This window comes from Gopherus evgoodei, unplaced genomic scaffold (genome assembly GCF_007399415.2).
Source record: "Gopherus evgoodei ecotype Sinaloan lineage unplaced genomic scaffold, rGopEvg1_v1.p scaffold_46_arrow_ctg1, whole genome shotgun sequence".
NCBI classification, from domain to species: domain Eukaryota; kingdom Metazoa; phylum Chordata; order Testudines; family Testudinidae; genus Gopherus; species Gopherus evgoodei.
Window position 1 is genome coordinate 385,555 of NW_022060067.1, and position 21,214 is coordinate 406,768.

Genomic DNA, 21,214 nt, shown 5'->3' on the forward strand with positions numbered 1-21,214 from the left:
TTTCTCTGGACCAATCAATTTTTGTCTTCCTTCATTCCAAGCCATTTTCTCAGATACATCAGTATTTCCCACACTTTTTTGTTCAGCGTTCTTTGCTTTTATGAAATTTTAGGGTCATCATTTAATTGCCACACAACTGTACTTATAAAGTAAAGTGAAACACAATATTTTTTGGATATTCTTGCAGAAAAGTTTTGCTTTCTGACCTGGAATTGAACAGGGGCTACCCAAGGGGGACAATGCTACTCCTTTTTCTTGCCTCATCCGAAAAAACATACATTCCTGATGCCCTTTGTTTCCTTGCCCTTTTTAGGGTAAATTTACACTTCTCAGAAGTAGAATCCTTTACAAAACCACTCAAAATCTCAGCAGAGTCGTAAGCAATGGCTTCCGGAAATGTGCCCAGCTTTTCTTTAATTTGGTGACACAGTTCCAGGCAAGGGACTGGATACAGGCCCAGATCAGAATCTTCATTACCAGAGCCAGAATTTCTATTTAAAAAGAGCTATTTTTCTGCAGCTATTAGATTTCCAACATTGATTTCATTTTATACACATTTTGAGCCTCTATTAAAGATAAATTGAACAAAAATACCACTTCTCTTTCCTCAACATCTGTGTCTGTGACACGTAAGGTTCGACTGACTATTTAAGGGGAGAGGAATAGCGGGACACAACAGAGTTGGTTTAAAGCCAAATGGCTGTATTTATTTTAACAACAGGAATAGAGTACACTTTGGCTAGGAAGAGCAACATGTTAACTCTTATCTACACTGCTTCACATAAAAGGAAGAAGCAAGGCCAAAAAATAAGCTATAGGAAAGAAAAAAAAAACAATCGCTTTTCTTATACACAGAATGAAGTAAATCCAAGAAACAGAAGAGAAGGTAGAGATGGGGGAAGAGTCAGGTGAGAGCAGAAATATTTGCAGAAATTACAAAATACATACCACACTCCAGATACAGCCGACCAGTAGCATAAACACCGATTACATAGTGAATTAGGGGAGGTGGTCTTGTTTAATACGAGACAACACGAGCCGGCTAAATCCAGAGGAGATTCCCTGGCCGAAAGGGTGATCAGACCTTCCAGCTGACCCACGAGAACTCCTCCCGATTCTGGCGTGAGACATAGTTTTGTCTGGGGGCTTTTACTGGTGTCAGTTTCAGATTGGTTCCCTTTTACATGTATTGATACCGGATTGGCCCCTTAGCTCCTTCGCCTTCCAGGTTCCGAGCAGGAGCCGCCTACGTAGCAGAAGCTGTACTTGGTAAACACGCTACTTCTTTCTTTGAGACATGCTTACATGTCTGTATACGGCTCACAGGATGCACCTGACATGCTAGGGTTATGCACACGACACCTTGGGGCTTTCCTGTCCTTTAAGGAACAAGAATCTGACCCAAAATGGAGACCACCTAGTCCTTTTACTAAAACAAAATGGCTATGGGCCGACAATTAGCCAAAAAGAGACCGTGTTTAAGCGTGCACTTTAGGGTTGCGACAATCTGCACCATGAAGGGGAACACTCCGAATAGGAAAGATCTTCTGTGGGGCATGGGTTACAAAAATGCTTCGAAACCAAATACATGGGCATCTTGCCAAGTTAAAAATCACTTAATGTGGAACTCTCTCCCCAAATCATCTGAGAAAATACTTACTTAAATAATTGAACTACACTGTGATCTTATGCACTTCCTTCAGTTAGTTGGGGTTCTGGTGCTGTTCACCATTTCCGAATGGAGATTTTAAATAACTGCTGTTTCTCTGTTAGCACGTGCAGTACATTAGAGAGTTCTCCACTGTTGACAGAACTGCACTTGACCTTTCTCCATGTCATCATGTAGGGGTGGGGAAAAAGCAAAGCTAAAGTGAGAAATGAGGACTTTAGGAAATGGTCATTTGTCTTAAATTCTCCAATAAATCTGAGCTATGTCCTATTGAACTGAACTAATATCCAACTGGATGAGCAAACAGCCTTCAGGAAAGAGAGAAACCCACATCACATAGAGACAGAATACATGACAATGAAAGTATCAAGAGAAATTCCAGAGCAGGTTACATCTGATTATTTAGAATTAGGACAAGAGATTCTCCCATCACATTCTCCTCTGATCCATTCAAAGCTGCTTCACTCAGCACTCTCTCAATAGTCAGTTACATTATTTACAAAATTGTAAGTATCCTAGTATCCCCATAATGGGGGACAAAATAGCCCCCTTGCCAGAAGTGGCTTTACCAATAGATGAAACCTGGAATTTAAATGCCAAATAATCACACTATGTTTGGGATCCATTTAAATTCCCCTTCCAGGTCTTTGACACTTTCATTTCCAGTCATAGCGACTCTGATATAGGATTAAAGAAATCAAAGCATCGTCTCCAAGCACAGACAGCTGAGAATTCTTCCTCACATAACACTTTGAGAAGTGGAGGGGTAGAATGTGATGAAAATAAACTCTGCACAGAGAAGCCAAAATGTAACAGTTCTGGAGTGATGGGGAAGAAGGGAATCTCTGAGTCACCCCATCTCCTCCCAGTGTCACAGAGGCTGAAATGACACTTTTCCCTCTGCTCCTCTTTATTTAACTATAATATGAAAAATTCCCAATATAACTGCTCTTCAGCACAACCCAGAGCAACGTGAGAACAACTGGCAATGATACAATCTGTATCATTGGTGACTCTAACAATAACTTTGCAACAGGAGGAATGGTATAAGTGTGACGCTCCCTGGTTCCTCATAGGAAGGGCACACTCCAACTACTCATGGGATAATTGAGTTAATAGAAAGGACAAATGGGCCCGCCTCAAAAGAAGGCAAACTACAAAAGGCATAAATGGGCCACTCATCTGGACAAGCTGAGGGATAACAGTGCTGCAAACAGTTCAAACACATTTAAAAAGTTATTATATGGCAATCAGGAAAAGTATTAAAGAAAAAAAATTGATAGCCCCCTAGAGGTTTTTATGGTGTTTATCGCCCTTGCAGATTCTCTGGTGGCTAATATGGGCTGAGTGCCAAGAGAAGGTTTTCGCACACTCACGGCATTCATAGGGCCTCTCCCCTGTGTGGATTCTCTGATGTTGAGAAAGGGCTGAGCTCTGAGTGAAGTTTTTCCCACACTCACGGCATTGGTAGGGCCTCTCCCCTGTGTGGCTTCCCTGATGTTCAGAAAAGGCTGAACTCTTAGTGAAGTATTTTCCACGCTCACAGCATTTATAGGGCCTATCCCCTGTGTGGATTCTCTGATGTCGAGAAAGGCCTGATCTGTGAGTGAAGCTTTTCCCGCACTCACTGCATTTATATGGCCGCTCCCCTGTGTGGATTCTCTGATGGGTAATAAGGTGTGAGCTGCAATTGAAGGTTTTCCCGCACTCACTGCATTCATAGGGCCTCTCCCCTGTGTGGATTCTCTGATGCCTAATAAGGTGTGAGCTGCAATTGAAGGTTTTCCCACACTCACGGCATTCGTAGGGCCTCTCCCCTGTGTGGATTCTCTGATGTTGAGAAAGGGCTGAGCTCTGAGTGAAGTTTTTCCCACACTCACGGCATTCATAGGGCCTCTCCCCCGTGTGGATTCTCTGATGTTGAGAAAGGTCTGAGCTGCTAGTGAAGTTTTTCCCACACTCGTTGCATTCGTAGGGCCTCTCCCCTGTGTGGATTCTCTGATGAGTAATAAGGTGTGAGCTGCGATTGAAGGTTTTCCCACATTCACGGCATTCATAGGGCCTCTCATCCGTGTGGATTCTCTGATGGGTAAAAAGGTCTGAGCTGCGATTGAAGGTTTTCCCACACTCACGGCATTCATAGGGCCTCTCCCCTGTGTGGATTCTCTGATGAACAGAAAGGGCTGATATTTGAGTGAAGGTTTTCCCACATTCACTGCATTTGTAGGGCCTGTCCCCTGTGTGGATTCTCTCATGTCTAGAAAGGCCTGATCTGTATGTGAAAATTTTCCCACACTCACGGCATTCATAGGGCCTCTCCCCTGTGTGGATTCTCCGATGAACAGAAAGGGATGATCTGTGAGTGAAGTTTTTCCCACACTCACAGCATTCATAGGGCCAGTCGCCTGTGTGGATTCTCTGATGATTAAGAAGAGCTGAGTAGTCACATACGTTTTTTCCACACTCTGTGCATGTATTTTTTCTCTTTCCAATGATGATTTCCTGCTTTGTTGTGGTTTCCTTGAGGTCCTTCTGAGTTCCCTGAGAGGAAATACATTTACTCATTTTCACCCCCGGCTGGTTTCCTTGCTCTCTTCCTGGTCTGTGCTGAATCTCACAGGATTTTTCCTCCTCATGACTCTTGGACACATTGCTTTTTGATCTTTGCAATAATGCTCTGTGTTTATCCAGTTGCTGAACATTTTTCTGCTGAGAATTCTGCTCCTCTTTCTCACATGCCATTACATCACCTGCTGTGAAAAAGACAGAAACCTCAAACAGGGATGAAAAGTGAAAAGTCAAAACAAACTAAGTGCTGGAGGGAGGTCAAATAAAAATCACAAACTGAACTCCCCCATACTCTTCCCCAAAACAGGAGAGAGGAGGGGATCAATTTGGCTTTCAAATCCCATCCAAATTCTCAGGGGGAAGAGAGGAAGCTACGACCTGGTGTCTGCTAGAATCTATGGGAAGCCATGAGCTATAGTTACCCTGAGGATATGACCCCTGCTGGCAACAATAATGAACTGAGAGACCTCTCAAGGGCTTTGTAGGGCATCCCAGATGTTTCCTTCAGGCACTTTCACACTCACAGTTGGTTTAATGTGTCCTCACCTCTGCAGGGAAATCTCAGGGTCTGTTTTCCCTCTGAACCCTGCAGGTCTGAGACCCATGGTTCTTCCCCTTGTTCCAGCTGGGAGATCACATCAGGTTTGGAAACTGGAAACCCTGCTCAGATGAAAGAAAACAAAGGAGTTCCGTTAATTTCATAAAACTTTGTCATAAAAAACATTCTATTAATTAACTTTAATACTTAGTGTGACCTGGTGTGCCTGGGCTAGTCCTCACTGAAAACGCCAAGGTCAGGGCAGGTTGAAAAAGGGAGAGCAGAGGCTCCCCAAACTGGTGGTTAACACGGAAGTTAAACTCACCGACCAGTCACCAACTGTGCTTCTGATCCCACACACTGGTTATCGAGAAACTGAAAAAAGAAATCAAATGGCCCCCTTTATTGCATTCCAGTTCTCTGACTCCCAATCAGTACCTAGGTCCAGCACAGTGAGAGGTTATTTAAAAACTCTGCTCACATAAACAAAGGGTTCTTCTGACCCTGGGGTCAGTCACATTACCAGGTCAGTATGGGTTCGGATCTTACTCAAAATACTACGATGCCAGCCAATCCTTGGCATCTAAACTAAAGGTTTATAAGCAAGAAAGCATCTAAACTAAAGGTTTATTATAAAAGAAAGAAAGAAAAAGGGAATTGTTAAATGGGAAAGCAGTCAGACACATTCAGAAATCTATACATCTGGTTCTTAGCAGTATTGGTGAGTTTCTGGCTTGAAAGTATCAGAGTGTAGCCGTGTTAGTCTGGATCTGTAAAAGCAGCAAAGAATCCTGTGGCACCTTATAGACTAACAGACGTTTTGGAGCATGAGCTTTCGTGGGTGAATACCCACTTCCTCAGATGCATGTAATGGAAATATCCAGGGGCAGGTATATATATGTGTGCTAGCAAGCTGGCTTGAAAGGCTCCTGTCAATAACCTAGTCCCAGATTTGGACCTTAGCGTCCAAAATATGGGGGTTAGCATGAAAACCTCCAAGCTTAGTTACCAGCTTGGACCTGGTAAAGTTGTCACCACCCAAAAAATTAGAGTGTTTTGGGGCACTCTGTTCCCCCAAAAAACCTTCCCTGGGGACCCCAAGACCCAAATCCCTTGAGTCTCACAAGAAAGGGAAATAATCCTTTTCCCCTTCCCTCCTCCAGGTGCTCCTGGAGAGCTACACAGAAGCAACCTCCATGAATCTAAGCAGAGGGACTCCACCCTCCCTGTTCCCAGTCCTGGAAAACAGAATTACTTCCCTCTTCACCCAGAGGGAATGCAAAGTCAGGCTAGTAAATCTAACACACACACATCTCCCTCTGACTTCTTCCTCTCATCAATTTCCTGGTGAGCTGCAGACCCAATTCCCTGGAGTTCCTCACTAAAGAAAAACTCCAACAGGTCTTAAAAGAAAGCTTTATATAAAAAAGAAAGAAAAATACATACAAATGGTCTCTCTGTATTAAGGTGACAAATACAGGGTCAATTGCTTAAAAGAAATATGAATAAACAGCCTTACTCAAAAAGAATACAATTTAAAGCACTCCAGCCACTATAGACATGTAAATACAAAAGAAAAAACCCACTTTGTACTCACAACTTGGAAACAGAAGATTAGAAAGCAGGAAATAGAAAAATCCTTCTCTAGCTGAGAGAGATTCAGGTAGAAGACAAAGAACTCAGACACAAACTTCCCTCCACCCAGAGTTGAAAAAAAATCCTGTTTCCTGATTGGTCCTCTGGTCAGGTGCTTCAGGTTACTTTTTTTTTTCAGGTGAAAGAGACATTAATCCTTAGCTATCTGTTTATGACAGCTCCCTGGTACACATGCACATTATTCAGTCCTTTGTTCAAGCCTTCAGTTTGTAGAGAAGTTGCTCCAGAGGTAGGAAGAAAAATTGAAGACAAAATGGAGATGATACAGCTGCCTTTTATATTCCTTTTGCCAAGTGGCTTCTACTTCCTGTGTCCCAAACACAAGCTTCACAGTACATGGCATGGAAAACACTTGGAGTTCTCAGTACACAGTGTGATACAGCATGGCCAGAGGGCAGCAGGAGAGGGTTAGAAGGGAGCCTTATTCCCTGTAGAGGGAAGAAAGTTTGCTATAGATTAACTAGAGCACCTGAAGCCAATTAGAGCACCTGCAGTCAGTCACCTGATAAAGACTGCTGCTCCAATCAGACAGGGAAGGAGTTGGAGCAGAAAGGATTGGTACTCGAGCAGAGAACAGTTTGAAGGGAAGCAGAGGAAAGTTTGGAGAAGTGCTGCAGTGGGCTAAGAAGTCCAAGGCCCTAGATAAGGGGCACCTGGTTTGTACAGAGGGAGGGAGGGAAGCCCCCACAAGCTGAAGGGTAGGAGCGGGAAGTAGCCCAGGGGAAGGAACCATCAGTTCAAGTGGTTTACCACTATCTTCAGGGCCCCTGGGCTAGGACCTGGAGTAGAGGGTGGGCCCAAGTCCTTCCCTCTCCACTCCACTCCTCTAGGACACAAGTGGGGCAGTTAACATTCCAAATCAGGGGCAAGAAATGGTGCCCTGAACGCCCCCCCCCTCAAAGAAGAGAAACCACGAGACCCATCATAATAGTGCCGGCAATTTGCCACAACAGGCATACACCTGCATGTCTTGCTGACTCAAAAGGTGTATCTCCTTAATCCTTTCAATGAGTTCATTGTATGGCTGATGACCCTGGACTGGCCATCGAACAGGCTGGGCAGCCTGATGCCAATATGTCTGGGGGTGTCACTCAGAAACACTACACAAGTCTGGAATACAGATATACCCTACATATCTGTAACTCACAATACAAAGATAGAAACAAGATCATCATACTTGGAAAATCATAACATTTTCACTGACTCCTTATATGGCATATCTAGCATGATTCATTGCAATTTCATCATATTGGTATTTATAATAAAATAATAATAATAATATAAAGTCTCTCAATTCCATACAGTGTCACTTAATAAACCAGTCAATTCCCAGGACCGGTTCCCCAGGTGTTTGAAGATGCCAAACACCTTGCTTGTGAGGGACTGAAATATCCACATATATGTTGGGAACACACAAACATACACTGTGCAAGTCTGTACCCCTATGTTCACTCTTCTAGAAAATTATGATCAATTTTGTTCATAGTATGTGTCAGGGCCGAATCCCCACTCTGTCACTCCGAGTGCAGAAAGTGGGGGCCCAACAGGATTCTACAAATTAATTTGTGCCACTCTAGACTTGTATTAAACCCCCAAAGTTACAGCTTTTCTCTGACCTTGGCTTGGTAAATGCTGCCACCACCCAAATGCAAAAAAACCCCAAACCCTTGGACCCAGGAAGGAGCACTTGAGAATTCTTCCCTTTGGGGCACCCTCAAGCCCTTTCACCTCCCGTCCAGGAAAAAGATGAGAAAGAAAACAAAGGAAACACTGGTCTACAATTTTTGAGAAGTCGTCTGCTTCAGAGATAAAATGTGGTATTTATTATGTGTTTTGATGTGCTGAATTCAAATATGACAATTAAAACAACTGATTGGCTACTGTTTCTAAGATATTTAAGTTTTTACATTTTATGTCTATGTATATTGTGTAGATCGTAGAATTTTAATCATAAATCTTTTCATGTGTTTATGGTTGCTTTACATGATAATATTTCACCTGTCTTGTTTATGTAACACTTTAAAAATCAGCAAAATGGTTATATAAATAAAATTTATTATGAAACAAAAGGCAAAAATCTATTCTGTACATAGGTTTGTCCTATTCAGTGTCTACTCGGCGCTTCTTGGCTTGTCTCTTGTATTCATTAAATGGAGCATCTCTTGTCACTGTCCAGCAATAGTCTGCAACCATTGATGGGCTCCATTTGCCCTGATAGCATTTCTCCATTGTTGCAATGTCCTGGTGAAATCGCTTGCCGTGCTCGTCGCTCACTGCTCTGCAGTTCGGTGGAAAAAAATCTAGATGAGAGTGCAAAAAAACTTATCTTTAGTGACATGTTGCAACCAAGGCTTTTGTATGCCTTGAGGAGGTTTTCCACCAACAACCTGTAGTTGTCTGCCTTGTTGTTTCCGAGAAAATTTATTGCCACTAACTGGAAGGCTTTCCATGCCGTCTTTTCCTTGCCACGCAGTGCATGGTCAAATGCATCATCTCGAAGAAGTTCACGAATCTGAGGACCAACAAAGACACCTTCCTTTATCTTAGCTTCACTTAACCTTGGAAATTTTCCACGGAGGTACTTGAAAGCTGCTTGTGTTTTGTCAATGGCCTTGACAAAGTTCTTCATCAGATCCAGCTTGATGTGTAAGGATAGCAACAAAATCTTCCTTGATTCAACAAGTGGTGGATGCTGAACACTTTTCCTCCCAAGCTCCAATGACTGTCGGAGTGGCCAATCTTTCTTGATGTAGTGGGAATCTCTTGCACGACTATCCCATTCGCAGAGAAAACAGCAGTACTTTGTGTACCCAGTCTGCAGATCAAGCAAGAGAGCAACAACTTTCAAATCACCACAAAGCTGCCACTGATGTTGGTCATAGTTTATGCACCTCAAAAGTTGTTTCATGTTGTCATAGGTTTCCTTCATATGGACTGCATGACCAACTGGAATTGATGGCAAAACACTGCCATTATGCAGCAAAATAGCTTTAAGACTCGTCTTCGATGAATCAATAAACAGTCTCCACTCATCTGGATCATGAACGATGTTGAGGGCTGCCATCACACCATCGATGTTGTAGCAGGCTACAAGATCACCTTCCATGAAGAAGAATGGGACAAGATCCTTTTGACGGTCACGGAACATGGAAACCCTAACATCACCTGCCAGGAGATTCCACTGCTGTAGTCTGGAGCCCAACAGCTAGACTAGAGCCAATCAACAATTTTAAGCATCATTTTCATTCTCAGTGACCCAGAATTAGTAAAGTTTGACTATATTTATTTCAGAAGCATTTTGGCTGTAGAGCAGTGAAATTAGCTGTGGCTACCAGCTAATCAAACAACACACACAAACTTCTTAGGACACCAAAAATCCAATCCTGTTCTTAAAAGAGTAAATTTTATTAAAATTGAAAAGGAAAACAATACATCTGGAACTTAGGCTTTTACTAGATCTTAAAAGAAAATTTCTGAAAGCATCCAAAATAGCTTTCTTGGGGGTTCAGCTTAAAGCTTACAAGCAAACAAAAGCATCTGGGATAGCACAGAGGAGATCCAAAAGCCACAATAAAAAATAAACCTGATTGTGTCTGTCTAAACATTCCCTAGCCAAATCATTTCTTCTAGGTATGGAAGATGAATTTTCATACCTGCTTCAAGCCATACACAGCATTGCTATTCCATGTTGCCTTCTCCGGAGAACAAGAGACAAAGGGAAAGTTACTTTCCCATTTAAAAAAGTTGTAGCCTTTCCATTGGCTCTTTTGGTCAGGTGACCAATACTTTTTTTTAATTTTTTTATTTTTTTAAAACCCCTGTTGGCTTGTTAATCCTTTAGAGGTAAAGCAAACAGAGAACTCACACCAACAGGGATTTACAGCCAACTGGCTGGCTGGGTGTTTATAAAAGGGAGATCCCTCCCCTCCCCTTCATTTATTACTGTATGGCTTGTGAGGTACGATTTGAAAAGACTTAATCTACTGAATATCCTCCTGTTAAAATGTGTAGCAACATTGTATATAAAGTTATGAGATTTTATGGTATGATGTTACTGAAAAGGCTGCAACCCTAACCCTAAGTTCCTCAGAGACAGCAAGGCAAACAGCTGGTCAAACAGCCATTCTCCAGGAGAGGGAAGGTGTGAAGAAGACATTTACATTCCATCACAGGGACACTTGAAGCTCGTATCTATAACAGCCTGTCACCATGACTCAGCTGGGAACTGAATTTGTTTCTAGTACAAAGGACTGAATTATAAAAAGAGGTGAGGAAAATGCATAAGACTCTCTCTCTTTCTCTCTCTCCCCTTTCCCTCTGCTCATGACAACTCCTGAAGAACTGAATGTGGATGGCAGGGGCAGGTTAGGGGGAGTCCTGGCTGAAAGGAAAACCAGCCTGTCTCAGCAGATGGTGAGAGAAATATTTGTTTTAAATCCCTTTTAGTTTGTTAAGTTAAACATTAGTGTGTGTTTTATCTTTTGTAAACAATTCTGACTTTTATGCCTCATTACTTGTAGTCACTTAAAATCTTTTTGTCAGTAGTTAATAATTTTATTTCCTTTTTTAAATCAAACCAGTGTGTTTGGATTAAAGTGTGTTGGAAACTCCATTTGGAATAACAAGGCTGGTGCATGTCACTTTCCACTGATGAAACAACAGATTTCATATGAGCTCCCCTTCTTCAGGAGTGTGCTGGACAGTGCAAGATGCACATTTCTGGGGGAAGTCTGGGAGCAGAGAATTTTCTGGGGTTCTCCTATTGGGTATTGTAATTTGTGAGTCACTGACTAGCAGCACTTAAAACTGTAGCTGGGAGTGAGTTACATGCTGGAGACTGTGTGTGAACTGCCCAGGAGTGGCTGCTCTCACAGTAGAGCACTGTAAAAGGCACCCCAGCTTGGGGAATGGAGGGGACAGAGCTGTTCAACAGTCCAGAATGTACTGTGCTTAATGTCACAGACATTCAATTTCAAAGAGTCTCCTAAAACACAAAGAAAGTAAATCCACGTCCCAGAAATCAGTCTCCCTGGCACTGCTTCTTGCTGACAGAGAGGTCCAGAGACAAAGAGAGAGTCCTGGGGAAGCTGGAAACATAAGCGTGGGGTTCGGTGGAGAAAGGGAACAGGAAGGGCAGGGATATTACTGAATGCAGGATCTCAGCAGTACTAGATGTCAGGATAACACATATGCAGCCCACTGGAAAACATAATCCCAACTATACATACAGAATGATGGGGTCTAAATTAGTTATTTCCATTGATTTATATAAGGGCAATAAGATATTCTCTGTATTACTGTCTATCCCTTTTTAAATAATTCCTAACATCCTGTTTGCTTTTTTGACTTCCGCTGCACACTGCTGGATGTCTTCAGAGAACTATCCATAATGACAAAAAGATCTTTTTCCTGATTAGCCTAATTTTACCCCCATCATATTGTATGTATAGTTGGGGTTATTTTTTCCAATGTGCATTACTTTACATTTATACACATTTGCCATTTTGTTGCCCAGTCACTTAGTTTTGTGAGCTCTTTTTGAAGTTCTTCACAGTTTGCTTTGGTCTTAACTATCTTGAGCAGTTTAGTATTGTGACGTTATTGATATAATCTGGGACCATATAGAACATAGTTGCAACCAAGGTCCTGTAGTGGCCCCAAATCTTATGTAAAGGGGGTCATATAAGGTGTCCAAGACCAGGTTATGGGTTGCTGGTTATAATTATGGTGTCTATATGTATGTATCATTTTGTAGTTGAAGTTATGACTATTGGCGCTATACTATCTGTATTCTGAACTGCTGCTGTGCTTCTGGGAGACATCTCAGACAAGTTGGTGTTAGCTCTGCCTAGCATGCTTGATGGCCCATTAAGGGCCATCAGCTATTCAACTGACCCACTGAGAGAAGGCAGATATGCCTTGTAACTCAAAGTATGCAGGGACTTGCCCATATGACTCCAGACTCCATTTTGCTGTAATTTTCCACAGTAAGAACAAAGAAGTGTTCTTACACCTGGAAAAGCCTATAAAAGGCTGATGCCTCATCTCCATCTTGTTTTCAACCGTTCTTCTTACCTCTGGAGGAACTTTGCTACAAGCTGAAGCTCTGAACAAAGGACTGACTGACACATCCCAGAGGGGGATGTACTCCAGAGACTTGATTTGAACCTGCAGTTTACTCCATCACTGCTACAAGCCTGAACTAAGAACTTTGCCATTACTGCATGTAATTGATTCCATTTAACCAATTCTAGCTCTCAGCTCTATCTTTTTCCTTTTATGAATAAACCTTTAGGTTTTAGATTCTAAAGGATTGGCAACAGCGTGATTTGTGGGTAAGATCTGATGTGTATATTGACCTGGGTCTGGGGCTTGATTCTTTGGGATCGAGAGAATCTTTTTCTTTTATTGGGGTGTTGGTTTTCATAACCATTCATCCCCAGGACGAGTGCACTGGTGGTGATACTGGAAGACTGGAGTGTCTAAGGGAATGGCTTGTATGACTTGTGGTTAACCAGTGGGGTGAAACCAACGTCCTCTTTGTCTGGCTGGTTTGGTTTGCCTTAGAGATGTAAAAATCCCAGCCTTGGGCTGTAACTGCCCTGTTTTAAGCGATTTGTCCTGAATTGGCACTCTCAGTTGGGTCCCACCAGAACCGTATCGTCACAAGTATCATCTGCAAACTTTGCCACCTCACCTCACTGTTTACCCCTTTCTCCAGATCATTTATGAATAAGTTGAATAGGATTGGTCCAAGGACTGACCCTTGGGGAACACCACTAGTTACTCCTCTCCATTCTGAAAATTTATCATTTATTCCTACTCTTTGTTCCCTGTCTTTTAACCAGTTCTCAATCCATGAAAAGATCTTCCCTCTTATCCCATGATAACATAATTTATGTAAGAGCCTTTGGTGAGGGACCTTGTCAAAGGCTTTCTGGAAATCTAAGTACACTATGTCCACTGGATCCCCTTGTCCACATGTTTGCTGACACTTTCAAAGAACTCTAATAGATTAGTATGACATGATTTCCCTTTTACAGAAACCATGTTGACTTTTTCTCAACAATTTTTGTTCTTCTATGTGCCTGACAATTTTATTCTTTACTATTGTTTCAACTAATTTGCCTGGTACAGATATTAGACTTACTGGTCTGTAACTGCCAGGATCACCTCTAGAGCCCTTTTTAAATATTGGTGTTACATTAGCAATCTTCCAGTCATTGAGTACAGAAGCCGATTTAAAGGACAAGTTACAAACCATAGCTAATAGTTCCCCAATTTCACATTTGAGTTCCTTCAGAACTCTTGGGTAAATACCATCTGGTTCCGGTGACTTGTTTTAGTTAAGTTTATCAATTAGTTCCAAAACCTCCTCTAGTGACACTTCAATCTGTGGTAATTCCTCAGATTTGTCACCCACAAAAGGTTTGGGAACCTCACCAACATCCTTAGCCATGAAGACTGAAGCAAAGAATGCATTTGGTTTTTCCGCAATGACTTTATCGTCTTTAAGGGCTCCTTTTGTATTTCAATCGTCCAGGGGGCCCCAATGGTTGTTTAGCAGGCTTCCTGCTTTTGATGTACTTAAAAAACATTTTGTTATTACCTTCTGAGTTTTCAGCTAGCCCCTTCTTCAAACTCCTCTTTGGCTTTTCTTATTACATTTTTAAACTTAATTTGGCAGTGCTTATGCTCTCTCCTTTATACCTCACTAGGATTTGACTTCCACTTTTTAAAAGATGCCTTATCTCTCACTGCTTCTTTTACATGGTTGTTAAGCCACAGCGGCTCTTTTTAGTTCTTTTGCTGTGTTTCTTAATTTGGGGGATACATTTAAATTGAGCCTCTAATATTGTGTCTTTGAAAAGTGTCCATGCAGCTTGCAGGGATTTCACTCTAGTCATTGTACCTTTTAATTTCTGTTTAACTAAACCCCTCATTTTTTCATAGTTCCCCTTTCTGAAATTAAATGCCACAGTGTTGAGCTGTTCTTCCCACCACAGGAATGTTAAATGTTGTTATACTATGGTCACTATTTCCAAGCAGTCCTGTTATAGTTACCTCTTGGACTAGATCCTGCGCTCCACTCAGGACTAAATCGAGAGTTGCTTCTCCCCTTGCAGGTTCTTGTACCAGCTGCTCCATGAAGCAGTCATTTAAAGTATCCAGAAATTTTGTCTCTGCATTTTGTCCTGAGGTTACATGTACGCAGTTAATATGGGGATAATTGAAATCCCACACTATTATGGAGTTCTTTATTTTGATAGTCTCTCTAATCTCCCTTCGCATTTCAGCCTCACTATCACTGTCTTTGACAGGTGGTCGATAATAGATCCCTATTGTTATATTATAGCAGCATGGAATTACTATCCATAGAGATTCTATGGAACATGCAGTTTCATTTAAGATTTTTCCTTCATTTGAGTTTACATTTTCTTTAACATACAGTGCCACTCCCCTCCCCACCCCTCAAGTATGACCTGCTCTGTCCTTCCAATATCTTTTGTACCCTGGAACGATTGTGTCTCATTGATTGTCCTCAGTCCACCAGATTTCTGTGATACCTATTATGTCAATATTCTCTTTTAACATGGGGCACTCTAATTCACCCATCTTATTATTTAGACTTCTAGCATTTGTGTACAACAAGTACTTTAAAAACTTGTCTCTGTTTTTGTCTGCCCTTTTCTGATGTGTCTGATTCTTTTGTGTGTGAATGCTTCTCGTCTGATCTGGCCCCTACTTTATCCTCTTCCAGCCTCTCTTCCTGACTAAAACTAGAAAAATCTCTATCACTAGATTCTTCTCTAAGACAAGTCTCTGTCCCATCCACGAGTTCCTCTGCAGCCATTGGCTTTCCCTCCATCTCTTAGTTTAAAAACTGCTCTGCAACCTTTTTAATGTTAAGTGCCAGCAGTCTGGTTCCACTTTGGTTTAGGTGGAGCCCATCCTTCCTGTATAGGCTCCCCCATCCCCAAAGTTTCCCCAGTTCCTAATAAATCTAAACGCCTCCTCTCTACACCATCATCTCATCCACGCATTGAGACTCTGAAGCTCTGCCTGCATACCTGGCCCTGTGCGTGGAACTGGAAGCATTTCTGAGAATGCCACCATAGAGGTCCTGGATTTCAGTCTCTTTCCTAGCAGACTAAATTTGGCCTCCAGTACATCTCACCTACCCTTCCTTATGTCATTGATATCTACCTGTACCATGACCACTGGCTCCTCCTCAGCACTACACATAAATCAATCTAGATGCCTTGAGAAATCTGCAACCTTCGCACCAGGCAGGAAAGTCACCATACGATTCTCCCGGTCATCACAAACCCAGCTATCCTTGTTTCTAATGATCAAATCTCCCATTACTAACAGCTGCCTTTTCTTAATGACTGGAGTTCCCTCCCCGGAGAGGTAACCTCAGTGCAAGAGGTGACCCCAACATTATCTGTAAGGAGGGTCCTAATTATGGGAAGATTTCCCTCTGCTCCCATTGACTGCTCTCCTTCCCTGGGCCTTTCATCCTCCTCAACAGCGCAGTGGCTGTCTGACTAGAGGTGGGACAAGTCTATAGTGTCCCAGAAAGCCTCATGGATATACTTCTTTGCCTCCCTTAGGCATCTCCAGTTCCACCACCCTGGCCTCCAAAGCCTCCACGCGGTCTCTGAGGGCCAAGAGATCCTTGCACCGAATGCACATGTAAGCCACCCACCCACAGGGCAGGTAATCATACATGCTACATTGAGAGCAATAAACAGGATAGCCCGCACTCTGCTGCTGGGCTTCCGCCTGCATTCTCTTCTACAGTTACCTAGGTTAACAAGAGGGATTTTGTTTCAATAAGAAGTTTGTATTATAGCTTAAATGTTTTAAAGACTGGCAAGAGAACCTCGCCCCCTTCCCACTCCTCTTCCAAACTCCCTGTTAGCAGCTCTGTTTGAAAAGCTCCCGGGTGGCTTGCTCACTGCTTTACAAAGCACTCCCCTATCACATACTCCCCAGCCCCTGCTTGAGCCACTCAGGGTAGGGGGCTGGGAGCACCCCCAGTACCCCAGCCCACCCCTCCCAGCCCTGACTCCTGCACTCCCTCCCACATACCGAGCCATCACACCCCATGCTGACTCCTGCACCCCCCCCGCACCCTGAGCACCAAATGGGAGCTCCTGCACACACCCCCACATTGCCACCTGCACCCCTCACACCAAATGGGAGCTGCCCCAGGTAAGCACTCCACACCCCAACCTCCTGCCCCAACCCTGAGCCCCCTCCTGCATCCTAAAATCTGGCCAGACCCTGCATCCCAATCTCCAGCCTGCTCCTGCACCCTAACTCCCTCACAGACCCTGCACCCCCAGCCCTGACTCCTGCTCCCTGAACACCTTGCCCTCACTGACTCCTGCATCCCCTCACACCCCCAGCCCTTATTCCTTCACCCCTCACAAACACACCCCAGTTCCCTACCCTGTCTGATTCCTGCAGCCACCCATAACCGCTTCCCTCCCCCACCGCCATGCCCCTCACACACCCCCAGCCCTGACTCCTGCACCCCTCCCAGAAGTCTCCTGCCCCCCCGACTCCTGCCCCCCACATCCCCACCTGCATTGCTCGCATGAAACAGGAGCTGCTCCAGATAAGTGCTCCACACCCAATCCCCTGCCCCAGCCCTGAGCCCCCTCCCACACCCTAACTCCTGGCCAGACCCTGCACTCCAACGTTTTTAATTTTTAATAAAGGGCTCTGATCCACAGCGCTTTAAAATAGTTAGCTAACGGTACAAACAATATATGGAAAGATCATTAAGTGGTGCACCAAGACTCTCAGCGATTTTCAAATGGTCTGTGGAAAAATCGGTTAGACGACAAAAACAATCCATACACCTCACTTTATTTTCACTAACTTCCTATTGCTTAGAGGAGGAGGAGGAGGAAGGAAAAAAAGAATGAAAAATGGGGGTGGGAGGGAAATAAGAGAGAATGTTCTTTTTCTTGCCTGTGTCCCAAGGAGGGACCCCTAAAATGGAGCTGAGCACAGGGCCCCACTAACGCTAAATCCACCACTGAGCTTCCTTCTCTGGATCCCCCCAGCCAGCATTCAAGGACACACGGAGCGTCTGTGTGACAAGTAACCTGGATCAGCAGCTCTGACTCCAGCAGCCTGCTCATTACACCCCAAGCACATTCAGGTCTGGGTGGAGAAGGCTCAGGGTTTGAGAGGTCAGGGGTAGGAAGCTTCTGCCACACCTAATCCTCAGTTTTACTTGAGCAAACAGGAGATATTTGACGCTGTGCGATACGGCTCCTGTGCTCTGTTCCCAAAGTGTTCTGCAGCAGGGGAGGGTCTCTGGTAGTGTGTGTGTGTGTCACTGGCCTATTGGTGTGATGCTGAAACAGGACAGAGTAGAGGTGGCATTGGGGGCTGGCGTGAACCATCTCTCTTCATTTCCCCTTCCAAGAACCGAGGGGACAGGAACCTTACCCAGCGAGGTCACATTCTCATAGTTCTCCTGCATGACATCTCTGTACAGGACTCTCTGAGCGGGGTCCAGCAGAGCCCCCTCTTCCCTGGTGAAATACACAGCCACCTCCTCGAAGGTCACCGGCCCCTGAAAGAGCGAGAGTCCAACACTCAGTACCCGCTGCCCCACTCACAGCCCCCCTATACATGGGGGACAGGAACCAAACAGAAAATCTGGGTGAATTGAAGTCAGAGTCCCACCCCCACCCTGCTCAGAGCATCCACGAAACACCAGGGGGAGGAGATGAAGAGAGAGCCCCTCCTCTCTCCCAGCAGAGCCATCACACACCTACTAGCCACTGACTGATTCAGGAGATGGAGCTCCTAGCAGGGTCCAGGGACAGCTCCCTGGTAGGAAGCCCAACACCCTCCCCATTCTGAAGAGCTGGATGTGAAGGGAGGGGAATCTCCCCTAAGCCTCACTGGTGGGTGCCCCCTTCATATCTCACAGCAGCCGCTGGTTAGGCAGGTCGGGCTCTAGCACTACGAGTCTGGTCAGTTTTCCCAGCTCCATGGAGCTGGGTTATTTTCTGCTCCACAAACTAGAGCATTTCCACCGCCGAACCTCCTGAGTCTGTTCCTAGAATCTAGGCCACTTATTAACTAACTCCCAGCAGGTTTAGCACACCCCTGTCCTCCTCCCTTTCTCCACCCTGTGCATTTCCTGCAAACCAGACTGTGCAAACCTTCCCATCTCTGGTGTATTTGCTGTCCCTCTCCCTCCTGGAGGAACCCACCAGCAATCCCCTGATAATACCTACCTGAACTGGCTCCTCTGCAGCCACTTCTCTCTCCTGTCCAACGAGAGGACGGGATGAACTGGAGCAAAACACGGACATTATTCCGCAGCCTGGCAGGGTGAGAAGGGCAGTTGTGGAGGTTTCAGAACAGGTTTTAATTCATTTCACAGCATGATTCCCCCAGGCCCTTTCCCTGCAGACAGACACCCTAGAGTCTGCCATGCTGAGAAAGGCTTGATCTCTGTGTACAATGTAGACCTGGCCCCTCCTGCCAGGCTAAGCCCACAGAGACATATTAACCTCTCTTCTCCCTCCCCCCATCCCATAACAAAGTCTCTGAACACAAGGCTAGAAAAAAGCAGAACCAAAGTATTCACTATGGGGGATTCCCTCAGACACGGACTCCATGGCAGCCACACCCCAGCAGGAGGGATATGGCGTCAGGAACTGGATTTTCCTCTGTCTGATTCTCATCTTTTCCACAGGAAAGTGACTATCCAGGGTGCAGCAATACATCTTTCTGGGCAGATTAGAGATCTGGAAATCTCTCTCCAAACTCTTCTCTCTCATTGCCCCTTTCATTCTCTTTCTCCTTTTATCTCCTTTTCCCATCCCCTCTCCCTGCCAGTCTGGTAGGAAAGTCCCATTCCTGGGTAGTTTGCTTCCCCATGGCTGGATTTGCTCCTGCAATTGCTAATGGGACAAGAAATGAGGGGGAACTGTTTGTGTGGAGTCATTTTAAGGCCAGACCCCAGCATTTTCCCTTCATTCCTTTCAGTTATTTGGAATGTCTGGCTCAGAAATGAGTATTAATAAGGTCCAGGGCTGCCCTAGGGGGCTAGGACCAGCTGGAGAAAGTCATCCCCTGGGCCAGGCAGAGAAGCAGCTTTAACTAAGGTCACTTCCCAGCACAGAACTCCGCTGGGGGAGCAGCAGCTGCTAAGCCTGGTCTCCCAGATCACAATGGAGGCTGCAGAGTCTGACTCAGGAAGCTGAACCGCAATATCCAGAGCAGAGAAGGACAGAGCATTTGAGCAGCTTCCCTCCTTTAGCTCTCTGGGGAGAGCAGCTAATGAGAGCCCCTCCTCACAGGGAGAATTGCTGATCTCATTTGCCCCACTGTCCATCTGGAGTCATTCCTTGTCTTTCCATACAGTGACTCTGGATTAACAATGGTCTCAATGACACCAGATTTCAGAAAGAATGAGTCCAGAATGCTGTGGAAAAGACCATTGTGTGGCAGTGCTAGCCCCCTTCCCACCTCCCTCACCCCTCAGATCGAGAACAAGGATTGGGGGCACAAATTTTCTAAACGGAACCAAAAATTCCTGCAGTTGTCAAAAGAGGAGAGAAGCAAAATCTGACTTCACACTCACAGTGTTTGATAAGTGAACAGAAAGTTATCACAGTGACAGGGCACGTGACTGGGGAATGCCGGGCAGTGCTTGGAGCCAGGACTCTGGCACAAATTGATCAGAGAGAAGGATCATGGTTAGTTGAAGTTCGCACAGCCAGGGAGCCCACCAGATATTCCCTGGGACGCAACCCCCAGAGTCCCTGGCCAGGGACCCCAGATACCTCTCAAAGCCCCAGCCAGCCAAGGAATCCCCACCAGACCATGACTGTCAGGTTGGGAATCCCAAAGGGTTCCTCCCACCAAGAGCCCCCAGCAGCCAGGGACCCACCTACTGGGAACTCAGTTCCTCACTGCCTGCCCAGGACCCGCCCCCCACACCACCACCAGCAGGATCTGCCATGCCATTTGTCTGAGAACCCCTCCTCCACCCAGCAGGACCCCTTGATGCTTTTCAGTGGGACCCCTCACTCTGCTTCCCTGGCATCCCCTGACCGAGTGCCAGGGATCCCCTCCCCCAGCTCTGTGCACTGGGCATGGCAACGATCCTAGGAGCCAGCTGGGGAAGCCCAGTCACAGCCCCTGGCACAGCACCAGGCTCATTCTAACCCCCTGTCCCACTTCTCCAAGAGACACCCCTCCCTCTGGTCTGCAGCCACCAGGCCCCCAGCGATACCCACCTCCAGGACCCATAGCCTCAGGGATGGGCACATCACAAACACCACACCCCAAAACCCCAAATCTCCACAACCCACCAACCTGACTAGGGTATCCCCTGCCCAGCCACCCAGAGGCCTCCCCCTACCACAATGCCCCTTCAGCTGAAATCTCCCCACACAGACACCTTCCCCGCCCCTGCAACAGTGTTACCTCACAGAGTGTGATAAGTGGATAGAAAGTTACCACCACCCCCTGCTGGCCAGTCACACTGGCAGAGGGACCCCTGGGGGATGCCTCTTTAACAGGACAATGGAAAACCTGGAAGGCAAGAAAGGTAAGAAATGTCCATGCCCTGTCACTAGCAAATAATGGTCACCATGGATCCACCCTAGAGGTGGCTACATCTTAGCACTGGGGGAATCAACCTCTCACACAGATCCTTTGTCATGGGGTTTGGGATACTTCCAGACCCCGCTGCAAGCAGAGCGACGACCTCATTCTGTGCCAGCTGGAGA

General features: G+C 45.2%; 1 protein-coding gene across 1 annotated transcript; it reads right to left on the reverse strand.

The window, feature by feature from the left end:
* Positions 1-681: 681 nt before the first annotated feature.
* On the reverse strand, positions 682-17,931 carry LOC115642836 (zinc finger protein 501-like). The gene is made up of 3 exons (XM_030546531.1): positions 17,907-17,931; positions 4,784-4,897; positions 682-4,419 (listed from the first exon to the last, which is right to left on the reverse strand). The coding sequence occupies exon 3, from the start codon at positions 4,409-4,411 to the stop codon at positions 2,957-2,959; it is 1,455 nt and encodes a 484-aa protein (XP_030402391.1). The 5' UTR covers positions 4,412-4,419; positions 4,784-4,897; positions 17,907-17,931; the 3' UTR covers positions 682-2,956.
* Between the last annotated feature and the right edge of the window lie 3,283 nt (positions 17,932-21,214).

Excerpts from the sequence above, each read along its gene's own strand:
- LOC115642836 (XM_030546531.1), bottom strand. The coding sequence starts at position 4,411 with ATGGCATGTGAGAAAGAGGAGCAGAATTCTCAGCAGAAAAATGTTCAG.